The 12,773-nt window shown below is 36.1% G+C and overlaps 1 protein-coding gene and 1 pseudogene across 1 annotated transcript in view; both read left to right on the forward strand.

Annotated features, from left to right (window-relative positions):
* The window catches only part of KIF14 (kinesin family member 14), a 67,096-nt gene that overhangs the window by 34,774 nt on the left and 19,549 nt on the right, over positions 1–12,773 (forward strand). Inside the window, exons 19-21 of the mRNA XM_053605961.1 lie at positions 3,232–3,325; positions 4,135–4,264; positions 9,890–9,990. Of these exons, the coding sequence (XP_053461936.1) occupies positions 3,232–3,325; positions 4,135–4,264; positions 9,890–9,990 (325 nt within the window). The remainder of the gene's footprint in view (positions 1–3,231; positions 3,326–4,134; positions 4,265–9,889; positions 9,991–12,773) is intronic.
* LOC128596302 (ribosome biogenesis protein NSA2 homolog) lies at positions 6,089–6,859 on the forward strand (annotated as a pseudogene).

The following is a 12,773-nucleotide window of genomic DNA, read 5'->3' on the forward strand; positions in this document are numbered from 1 at the left end:
TGCCAACACCATTTATTGAGAGACTGCTCTTTCCCCATTGTGTAGTGTATTTTGGGCAACCTTGTCAAAGAGCAGTTGACCATAAATGTGTGTATATTATTTTGGGGCCCTCTATTCTGTTCTATTGGTGTATTTGTTTTTATGCCAGTACAATGCTCTTTTGATTACTATAGCTTTGTAGTGTATGGTATTTTGGAATCAAACAGGGTGATACTTTTAGTTTAGTTTTTTTTTTTTCCTCAAGATTGCTTTGATTCTTTGAGTTCTTTTGTGGCTCCATGTGAATTTTAGGATTGCTTTTTCTATTTCTGTAAGGTATGGTAGGGGAATTTTGATAGGGATTGCACCAAATCTGCAGATAGCTTTGGGGAGTATGGATAATTAATATTAATTCTTCAGTCTATGTACATGGGATATCTTTCCATTTATTCCTGTCTTTAATTTCTTTCACTATGTTTATAGTTTTTAGTGTACTAATTTATTTTACCTTCTTGGTTAAAGCTATTTCTTAGTATTTTATTGTTTTTTATGCAATTGTAAATGGGATTGTTTTCATTTCTTTTTTGGATAGTTCACTGTTAGTATATAGAAATAAAACTGATTTTTGTAGGTTGATTTTTATGTCCTAAAACTTAACTGAATTTATTTATTAGTTATAACAGTTTTTTTGTTGGCATTATTAGGGATTTCCATATATAAGATCATGTTACCTGTAAACACAATTTTACTTCTTCTTTCCTAATTTGGATGCCTTTTATTTCTTTTTCTTCTCCTATTGCTTTTGCTAGAATGTCCAGTACTATGTTGCATAGAAGTAGCAAGAGTGGCCATCCTTGTGTTCCTGATCTTAGAGGAAAAGCTTTCAGCTATTTGTTGGTGAAGATAGTAGCTGTGCACTTATCCTATGTGGCCTTATTATGTATGTTGAGGTACATTCCTTCTATACCTAATTTGTGAGAGTCTTTATCATAAAAGGACATGTGTTTTGTCAAATGCTTTTTCTGCACCTATTGAAGAGATCGTATAATTTTTATCCTTATTCTGTTAATATGATGTATGAGAAGGATTCGCGTTAGTTTTTTTTTTTTTTTGAGATAAGGTCTCATCTGTTGCCCAGGCTTAGAGTGCCAAGATGTCAGCCTAGCTCATAGCAACTTCAAACTCCTGGGCTCAAGTGATTCTCCTGCCTCAGCCTCCTGAGTAGATGGGGATACCATGATTCACTAATTTTTTCTATTTTTTAGTAGAGACAGGGTCTTATTCTTGCTCAGGCTGGTCTCAAATTCCTGAGCTCAAGAAACGCTCCCAGAGTACTAGGATGACAGGTGTGAGCAACTGCGCCTAGACAGCATTAATTCATTCATTGTGCCTTTTCTTTTCTTTCTTTTTTTTTTTTTTTTTTTTGGTACATTTCTGTGTAGAACTCAGCATTTTTTTAAGTGTAAACTTTTTTCATTATGGAAAATTTTAAACTATAGAAGTAGATATATTGCTACAATAAACCCTTATGTACTTTATTGAACAATTATCAACACATGTTCAACTTATTGCTGGTATACTTAATCCTCCTGCTTTTCTACTCTATTTTGAAGCAAATCCAAGATACCATGTCATTTGAGAGGTATATATTTCCTTGTGTAGCTCTAAATTAGATAAGGAATCTCTTTTCTCTCTTTTTCTGTCACTTTTTAAAGCATTACCATGATATTATCACATTTAAAATATTAATTTCTTAAACTCATCAAATATCTACTCCATATTCAAATTTCCTGGAGTGTTACATACATTTTCTTTTGAACACTTGATTTGTTTGTATCAGGATAAGACATGATCCAAACATTATGTTTGGTAGATGCGCCTTTTATTTTTTTATTTTTGAGACAGTCTCACTTTGTCGCCTTGCATAGAGTGCTGTGGCATCACAACTCACAGCAACCTCAAACTCTTGAGCTTAAGCTATTCTCTTGCCTCAGCCTCCCGAGTAGCTGGGACTACAGACACCCGCCCCCCACAGCGCCCGGCTATTTTTAGAGATGAGGTCTCGCTCTGGCTCAGGCTAGTGTCGAACTTTTATCTCAGGCAATCCACCTGCCTCGGCCTCCCAAGTGCTGGGATTACAGGCATGAGCCAACATGCCCGGCCTTAGATGTGCCTTTTAAGTCTCTTTTAAGCTGTGAATTTGCTATCCTCTTCTCTCTCTCCCTTCTTGTAATTCATTTCTTGAAGAAATCAGATTTTTTTTTTTTTTGAGTTTCCAGGATTCTGGATTTTGCTGATTATGTCTCCATGGTGCTGCTTAACAAGTTCTTCCATTTCTATATTCTCTAGAAAGTGGTAGTTAAATTTACAGGCCTGTCAGGTTCAGATTAAATATTTTAGCAAGAATACTTGATAGGTATAGTATGTCCTTCCTATAACTTGTATCTTAAGATATTTTTGAAAACATTAATACTCTTTATATCTGTTCCAAGAAATAAATATATTAGTAAATCTTTTTATTTCTCTGTTCACCTGAACAGCATTGTAAGGTGCTGTTCAGGGTATTTGTACCCCCCTGAACAGCACCTTACAATGATTACTTGATTTTTTTTTTTTTTTAAGTCATGTGAAGAGATTTATCCTTCAAGAAAATTATTTTTAATGGACTACTGGTTATAGGTTTGAGCAATAAAGGAAATATTCATGATAAAATATTAAATTTAAATTAGGAAAATGAAATTGTGAACTAAATTGTTTTCCTCTTTTATTTTAATGTTTTGATGTATGTGTGTGTATATGAAGATATAAAAGTAAACTTCATATATACTTTTTTTTAATTTTTGGGAAAATACAAAAGGGATGTAGTTCTATGTAAGTAAGGCTATAGTTTACCTGATAGCTAAATTAGAAGTTAGGAAAAAAAAAAAGAAATTAGAAAAAAAATCATTACAGATGTTAGAAGGAAAAACATTGTCTTTGGTGTTTCCTTTTATAAGTCCTTATCCTTTCTATGTCAACTTCAGTTTTCTTCCTTCTCTTTCACAGGCAAAAGACTTCATTTTATATGAAAAATATTTCATTTTACCAGTGAGGATTGAAGAAAAGTGATTCAAATGTTATTGTTCTACTGCAATATAGAGTTAAAAACCATTCATTTAAAATCAGTAATTTTTTTCAGGAATTTTTCTGCCTAGTGCAATATGTTACTACTCATACATGTATTTTGAATCTTCTCTGTGTGCTTTATATTAGTTCAGACAAATTGGAGCTCCATGAAACTCTCAATGATGATTCAGGAAGCCAATGCTATCAGCAGCAAATTAAAAACATATTATGTTTTTGGCAGGTGAGTAATTATCCTGATTATAAAAGTTTTTTTTTTTTGTTTTTAACTAGTAGACCTTCCTATAATTTAGTTTCTCTGAAGTGTATTCTACAGTGCCTGTCCAGGAAAGAGGTGTTATCAGAATCCCCTGTGACACTTTCAGACTCTTAATTAAGAGCTCACCCTGGCGGGGAGAGGAGAAGGGACAGGTGAAAACCTATGGGTACAGTGAACACTGTCTGGGTCATGGGCATACATACTTATTACCATGACTCAAGCATTATAAAAGCAATCCATGTAACCGAAAATATTTGTACCCCCTGAAATATTGAAATACAATAAAATGAAATTTTAAAAAAGAGCTCACTCTAGAGTGAAAGAAGATTTAGCAGTTAGCACAGTAGCATATTTATAAGCAGAACAATTTTAGTTGTAGGAATTTGCTAATTTTCTGTTAAGTTAAAAATTTATCAGTATTCCACTTTTTCAAAAGGCATGTACCTTATTAGAATTGTTGCGATTTTAAAAATTTTTATGAAAGTTATTTTTATATAGCATCTATTAGACATGATTATTATAATAAAAATATTTAGCTATGGAAAGATTAAATAAGTGGACTGAATTTTTGTTGTTGTTGTTTGGAAGGGCTGGGCTGGGTTCAAACCCACCAGCCCCAGTGTATGTGGCCGGCACCCTAGCTGCTGAGCTATAGGCACTGAGCCAGTGGACTGAATTTTTATGAAAATTATTCTGTTCCAGAAAACTCTTAGTGTAAATGGGTATTGTGTTTTAGGATAAGCATTTTTTTCTTTATTTGGTTTTTCTTTCAGACACGATGTATCAGATAAAGGTACTGCTGACACTTCTATTAGGGTTCGTAACCTGAAACTGGGAATCTCAACTTTCTGGAGTCTGGAAAAGTTTGAATCTAAACTTGCAGCACTGAAAGAACTTTATGAGGTTTGGAAGGTTATTAAATCTCTATAAACTTCTCAAAATAAAAAAATGTAAAACTGACGTATTCTCAGTAAAGAAAATTGGAAAAGGCAATCAATCAATTACCCAAACCAATCAATATTAACAATTATGTATATTTATTTTACTTTGCATTTAAATGGAATTTTATTGATTTAATGTAGTTATAAGCATAATAGAGAATTTTATTATTTTTATTTTTCAAAATAATTCTCTTAAACTACTTTATTATTATTATTATTATTATTATTATTTTTGAGACACAGCCTCAAGCTGTTGCCCTGGGTAGAGTGCTGTAGCATCACAGCTCACAGCAACGTCCAACTCCTGGGCTCAAGTGATTCTCCTGCCTCTGCCTCCCAAGTAGCTGGGACTACAGGTGCCTGCCACAACGCCCAGCTATTTTTTGTTGCAGTTGTTTAGCTGGCTGAGGCGGGGTTCGAACCCAGCACCTTCAGTGTGTGTGGCTGGCGCTGCAACCACTGTTCTATGGGTGCCGAGCCAATGTTCATGTTTAATATTTTATTGTCTTCTATTTTTTCAAATGAAACTCAAAATATGAACTTTTTATGACACTTTAATGCTTACTGACAAATTGCTTGCCAGAAATATTGCCATTTACCAATGTTACCAGTTTGCATTAATTTGTATTTTAGTAACTAGTGAACGTGAGGGTTTGACTCTGTTATCCTTCTGGGTAAAGTATGTTCGTGCACTTTAAAATTTTTGTTAAGTAGGCTCAGCGCTTGTAGCTCTGTGGCGAGGGCGCAGGCCACATACACCAGGCTGGCTGGTTCGAACCTGCCAAACGACGACAACTACAACCAAAAAAAAAAAAAAAAATAGCCAGGCATTGTGGCAGACGCCTGCAGTCCCAGCTACTTAGGAGGCTGAGGTAAGAGAATTGCTTAAGCCCAAGAGTTTGAGGTTGCTGTGAGCTGTGACACTACAGCACTCTACCGAGGGCAACATAGTGAGACTCTGTCTCAAAAAAAAAAGAAGAAAAAGAAATTTTTGTTATGTAGGGGGTAGGGGAGAGGAAAAAAATTTTTGTTAAGTGACATGTGGGTAGTACATTAATATATCTGTATAAGTTCTTTATATATTTTGATAATAAGCTTTATTTTGTATATAACATAACATTTTTTGATTACACAATCTTTCTTGGATTCATTTTGATATATAGGCATTTTTAATTTGGTATATTTGAATCTATCTGTTAACCCAGAGATCTCACTAAAATATTGTCCAACCTCTGAGTTTTCTTTTAATTTATAAAGAAAGTGCTTACAACTTTGAATCACATTGGATTTATTATGGTGTTTTGTGAGGGGTATGAATTTGAAGTCAATTTTTCTTATTATCTAATTATCCCTAAAATAGTTGCAGCACATATTAAATTGTTGCATTGGTACTTATTGTCAAATATACTACCTTTAAGTAAGGTGACTCTATATGGAATTATATTCTGTACTACTTAATTACAGTGATGAAGATAGTTTGTGTAAAAACTTAAGAAGATGCTGCCAAGTTATAGCCTAATGTTTGAATTGTTTAATAGAAAAATGATAATAAATATTTAATTCAATCCAGAAAATATTAAAATAAAACTAAAGAAAGCAATTGAATGAATCATTATACAATAAAAACAACAATAAATTAGAAATTAACAAATCTAAGCTCTGGATATTTGAAGAGATAAACGTGATTTTAAGAATGAAAAATGGGGCTCCTGGATCTGTGAGACCCGAAGATTGACAGTGTCTTCGCACCCCAGAGGCAGCGCCAGGCCACTCTGCAACTGTTATCATGCCAGAAAATGAATATATTGAATTACATGTAAAAGCTATGGATATCGTTTGGATTACCATGAGAAAAAGAGAAAAAAAGAAAGTTGAGAGTCTCATAAATGGTCAAAGAAGGCAAAGATGATTGGTGTGAAGGCTAAGCTCTACCATGAACAGCGCCATGCTGAGAAAATACACATGAAAAAGACTATCAAGATGCATGAAAAGAGAAACACCAAATGAAAGAATGATGAAAAGACTCCACAGGGAGCAGTACCTGTCTGTCTATTGGACAGAGAGGGATAGTCCTGATCTCTCCTGTATGATTAAACAAAAGCGAAAAGAGAAAGTGGGAAAATGGGAAGTCCCTCTGCCTGAAGTTTGTGCCCAGGGAGAAAAAGAAGTATTAAAAGTTATTCCAACAGGAAAGTGAAAGAAGAAGGCATGGAAGAGGATGGTTACTGAAGTCTGCTTTGTTGGAGATGGCTTTACGAGAAAACCACCTAAATATGAAAGATTCATCAGGCCAGTGGGCTTGTGTTTCAAGAAGGCCCATGTAGCACATCCTGAACCGAAAGCCACCTTTTGCCTGCCAATACTTGGTGTAAAGAAGAATCCCTCAACCCTACCATTTACAGCTTTGGGTGTTATTACCAAGGGGACTGTCATTGAGGTCAATGTGAGCAAGCTGGGCCTTGTGACACAAGAGGGCAAGGTTATTTTGGGGAAAAATGCCCAGGTTGCCAACAATCCTGAAAATGATGGATGCATAAATGCTGTCTTACTGGTTTGATAACCATTTCACACAAGTGACTTCTTGTTGAAGATTATACACCAATTGAGAAAACCAGCATTACTGTGATGTTTCTGAATGCAACCAAACAGCCTTACATGTCTGCAGTCATTAAGAGAACTATTTATTAAATTGTACAAAACATTAAAAAAAAAAAAAGAAAAATGGAGAAGATGGGGGATCATGGTATGTGACATACCTTTTGGGGGAGGGACACAACTAAAAGAGGGACTTTACCTAACAAATACAATCAATGTAACCTGATTCCTTGTACTCTTAATGAATCCCCAACAATTAAAAAAGAAAAGAAAAAGAATGAAAGATGGTATTTAAATAAAGATAAGAGGCTTGATGCCTGTAGATCAGTGATCAGGGCATCGGCCATATACATCAAGGCAGGTGGGTTCGAACCTGGCACAGGCCTGCTACACAATGACAACTGTAACAGAAAAATAGCTGGGCATTGTGGCGAGTGCCAGTAGTCCCAACTACTTGGGAGGCTGAGGCAAGAGAATCGCTTAAGCCCAAGAGTTTGAGGTTGCTGTGAGCTGTGACACCATGGCATTCTACCAAGGGTGACATAGTGAGACTCTGTCTTTAAATAAATAAATAAATTTGACAAATTTTTACAAAGAAAAGACTTCCTAGAAAAAGATAAATTATGAAGGCTGACTTACTAAATGAATAGCCTTGCAATAATTAGAAAAGTTTATTTGCAAACTGGCCTCAAGAAAAAAAAGTGGAGTTAAAAAAAGGTGCTGGTCAGGCAGCGCCTGTGGCTCAAAGGAGTAGGGCACCCGCCCCATATGCCGGAGGTGGCGGGTTCAAAACCAGCCCCTGCCAAAAACTACAAAAAAAGAAAAAAAAAAAGGTGCTGGTCTCAGTTTTATTGGTAAGCTCTTTTAAACTTCCAAAGAGCAGCTAAATCTTATTCTATTCTAGAATGTAACAAAAAATAGAAGGTGTCACAGTTTATCTTTTGATGCTAGAATAACTGATTAAAAACAAAACAAACAAAACCCACAAAAACTGAAAAGATGATTCAGAAGAGAATTACCAACCAATGTTAATATCAGTATAGCTTTAAAAATCCTTAATGAAATGTTGGTAAATCAAATCCAAAACTATATTTAAAGAATACTTATACCACGACAGATAAGGTTTATTTCAGGAATGGAAGGTATTTTCATAATAGAAAATACAAAAAGACTAAGAAGAATCTTATCAAAGCATTGATAGTGTTTATGTCGAAATGATGGTTTATGAGTGGTTTTTAATTTTTTTTCTATGTTCTTATATATATTAATAATTTCTAAATTCCCCAATGAATCCCCAACAATAATAAAAAAAAAATAATTTCTAAATTCCCTACAGTGAATGTGAATATGTATTTTTAAAGTTTTATTTTATGAGGTGGGGTCTCACTCTGTTGCCCAGGCTGGAATGCAGTGGCATGATCAGATCTCACTGCAGCCTCAAACCCCTGAACTCAAGGGATCCTCCTGTCTTGGCCTCTCAAGTAGCTGGGGCTGCACATATATGCCACCATGCCCGGCTAATTTTTAAAAATTTTTTTAGATGTGAGGTCTTGTTATGTTGACTAGGCTGCTCATGAACTCCTAGCCTCAAGCTGTGTTCCTGCCTCAGTCTCCCAAGTTGCTGGGATTAGAGGCATAAGCCACCGCACTTGGCTGCTTGTGTATTTAGAACAAACAAACAAAAATAGTACTGAGGTCATCTGACAATTCTTATCTGAACATGTACTTTAAAACTTAGTCGTTTAATTACTCTCACTGTTTACTTCCTACTTTCAGCTATTCTTTATAATTCTTTACTTATTTTTCTATAAATTACACTGTCTTTGAATCAAGCTCTATATAATATTTGCTAGAATTTTAATTAGTAATATTTTAAATATGTAAAATATTATAAATTGTTATCATTATCAATACATAGGTCACTATGAACGTTTTGACACAGACCATGTTACGGTCCACTATTTCACTTCAAGAAACAAGCATCCTTTGATAGCATCCTTTCTGATTCACCTATGCAAGCTTCATCTTGCTTGACTAATCAGTGTTGCTGGGAGGGCTTCATTTGTTTTAAATTTCATGATTTTTGTATACCTCAAAACTTTTGTAATGACCCCATATTTATTGTCAGGTTATTCTTTAATTTCTTTCCTGAGAAATGTATTGTTTTTATTTATAGTATATCGTCTAAGTCCCAAATTTATTATTTTTGGATTATTTAATGATTTCTGTTGATTTTAAAAATGGATCTCTTTTAATGCTACACTCCCTAACATCTTATGATTGGTTTTTAATTTTATCAAGAATGTGATTTTTGGCTCAGCACCTGTGGTCAAGTGGCTAAGGCACCAGCCACATACACCTGAGCTGGTGGGTTCAAATCCAGCCCGGGCCCGCCAAACAACAATGATGGCTGCAACCAAAATATAGCCAGGCCTTATGGCGGGTGCCTGTAGTCTCAGTTACTTGGGAGGTGGAGGCAGGAGACTCGCTTGAGCCCAGGAGTTGGAGGTTGCTGTGCTGTGATGCCACAGCACTCTCCCCATGGCGACAGCTTGAGGCTCTGTCTCAAAAAAAAAGACAGACTGGGCGGCGCCTGTGGCTCAGTGAGTAGGGCGCTGGCCCCATATGCCAAGGGTGGTGGGTTCAAACCCAGCCCCGGCCAAACTGCAACAAAAAAATAGCCGGGCGTTGTTGCGGGCGCCTGTAGTCCCAGCTGCTAGGGAGGCTGAGGCAAGAGAATCGCGTAAGCCCAAGAGTAGAGGTTGCTGTGAGCCGTGTGATGCCATGGCACTCTACCCGAGGGCGGTACAGTGAGACTCTGTCTCTACAAAAAAAAAAGAAAAGACAGACTTTTTTAGACTTTTATTAGATGACCTGTAATTTAAACAATTTTATGGTGTAAATGAAACAAAATATTTAAACATTTTTTTCTTAGTTGCTAAACCTTTTTTTACCCCTAATTAATGAAACTGTATATGATATTTTTTCTTAGAGTAATGGTAGTAACAGGAGTGAAGATGTCATTTGTGATCCTGAGGATGAATGGGAACCTGACATTACAAGTGCACCCGTTTCTTCATTTTCTAGAAGGAGGTAAAGGTGTTTTTGTCACTGGCTTTCTTATTTTAGAGAGAGAAATGTATACTATAATTTCCTTATTTTACAAAGATTGCCTGTTGTCATAATGGATATGTCTATGAAGGGAACTCAGAAATTTAAAAAGAATAGTATGTTAGTGATTAAATTACAGCATTTAGGACATTAAATTGTTTATTAGTCAGAAGAGGAACCAAAATGTTTAGTATTTCATCCTTAAGTGCAATTTAGAGTAGCATAAATCTGATTTCCTATAAAAAAAAAGAACAGTATTTTTTTACTTTTAAATTACCTTTTCTCAAGAACTTGGCACATTCTATGATATTTTATTGTAAGTTATGGAATTTTAAATGTGGTCAAGTTAGTATGAACACCACGAAAGAATAAATCTTGGTGCTAGAGAACGTCTATATATGACAAATATTGTTTATTAACTCAAAACATAAATTTCCAAAGTGAATAATAGATGCTTTTCAAAGAACAAATAGTTCTGCTTAGACCTCAGATGCTTACATTATAGACAGCAAAATGGTATCATGGAAAGGCTTTGGTCTTGGAAGGAATTTAGCCCCTTACTTTTTTTTTTTTTGAGATAGAGTCTCACTATGTTGCCCTCGGTAGAGTGCTATGACATCACAGCTCACAGCAACCTCCAGCTCTTGGGCATAAGCTATTCTCTTGTCTCAGCCTCCCAAGTAGCTGGGACTATAGGCGCCCGCCACAACGCCCAGCTATTTTTTTTTTTTTTTGTAGTTATCATTGTTGTTTAGTGGGCTCAGGCCAGGTTCGAACCCACCAGCCCTGGTGTATGTGGCCAGCACCCTAGCTGCTGAGCTACAGGTGCCAAGCCCTTATTTTGGTTTTAAAACAAATATTTCTGGGGATGATTGCTATCTGGCTATGCTCTGAGAATACAAAGATAAATAAAAATACTCCCTGTCCTCAAGGACCAGAATTGAGGAAAGTAGAAGCAGGAGCAGTTGACAAAGACTTGAATGAAGGCCAGGCAGAAGGACCCGAGAGGAGAGTCAGATTTTATGTATATAAAAGTCCAGATGCAGAGTCACCTGGACTTGGTTAGTAGTTATGGGATTGAAGGTATGAAAGGAGGGAAAGATGACTCCTACTTTTAAGTTTGGTGACCGATGAGAGGAAAGGTGGTATTCACTGAGATAGAAGGTAATAGTTTACTTTTGAACATGAGGAGTTTGAGCTTCCCAGGGGACATCTAGTTGTTTATTTAGATCTAGAACTTTAAAAGAGGGAGTTGGAATTTTCAGGATGTAAGGGTCAATAGTATTCATCCATCAACAGAAGCAGCATCATTTTCAAGAACACTGATTGAATGCTTGCATCATCTTATTTACTCGCCACAAAACTGTGAATAATAATAAGGTATAATTATTATTTCCATTTTATAGATGAATAAACTGAGAGGTTAGAGAGGTTAAGTAATTTGCCTAAGGTTACAGGGCTGATAAGATGAAGAGCTGTATTAACTAGGCGTTAAGATGCACATCTGTAGGCCAAGATATTCAAGAGGCTGAGGCAGGAGGATCACCTGAGCCTAGGCTGTGGCAAGCTACGATGATGCCACTGCACTCTAGCCTGTGCTACAGAGTGAAACCCTGTCTCAAAAAAAAAAAAAAAGAAAAGAAAAAGAACTGGTACTCAAATCTTGGTTTGGGTTACTACAAAGCTTGTGATTTTCTTAACTGCTATGCCATATTGCCTTTCTATTTCATATGAAATAATAGTAGCTTTTTGTTTAAACTAATCTTTTTTTGGGTAAACTTCATTGTGTTTGGCTGCAGGTCAGAATCCAGTTGGATTTCCATACCTTTTTAGGCCTCTCTTGTTGTTTTTGAGTCAGCTTATTTTAAACTCATTTTTTTTTTTTTTTTTTTGAGACAGAGTCTCACTATGCCACCCTTGGTACAGTGCTGTGGCATCACAGCTCACAGCAACCTCAAAGTCTTGGGCTTAAGCGATTCTCTTGCTTCAGCCTTCCAAGTAGCTGGGAGTACAGGCGCCTGCCGCAATGCCCAGCTATTATTTTTGTTGCAGTTGTCATTATTGTTTTAGCTGGCTTGGGCTGGGTTCTAACCCACCATCCTCGGTGTATGTGGCCCATGCCGTAACCACTGTGCTATGGGCGCTGAGCCTTTAAACTCATAATTTTCCTTGAAGAGATAGATAGAATAATTTATAGTGACATTTTCTCTATGATTTCTGCTTTATTTACTTTGTGCTAATTGCTAAGCTACAACAAGAAATTACTAAGACACAGCAACCATTATCCTGAATGAAATACAAAATGTATTATCATTATTATTATTATTTTTTTTTTTGGCCGGGCCTGGGTTTGAACCTGCCACCTCCGGCATAGGGGCCGGCGCCCTACCCACTTGACCACAGGTGCCGCCTACAAAATGTATTATTTAACAGAAATGAACTCCTAGAGGGTAGGGAACATATCTGTATTCTTCACAGTGTAGTATAGTGAAAAGGTCACAGCCTCTGTTGTTAAGAGTCCTGAGTTCTAATCTATGCTCAGTATGGTCATGGGAAAGTGACCTTACATCTATCTCTAGGCTTCCGTTTTCTCATCTGTAAAATGGAGTCAGACATATATACCTAGTATATACTTAGTATATAAATCCCCTACAGGGATTTATTGTTAAAATTATATGGTGTAGCTACTGCTCCTGCTGCTTCTACTGTGAATACAATGATCTACAACATGGGACTGATGATGATGTTGCAGAGTTGTTAGAGGG

Source organism: Nycticebus coucang, chromosome 10, assembly GCF_027406575.1.
Source record: "Nycticebus coucang isolate mNycCou1 chromosome 10, mNycCou1.pri, whole genome shotgun sequence".
Taxonomy (NCBI): Eukaryota; Metazoa; Chordata; class Mammalia; order Primates; family Lorisidae; genus Nycticebus; species Nycticebus coucang.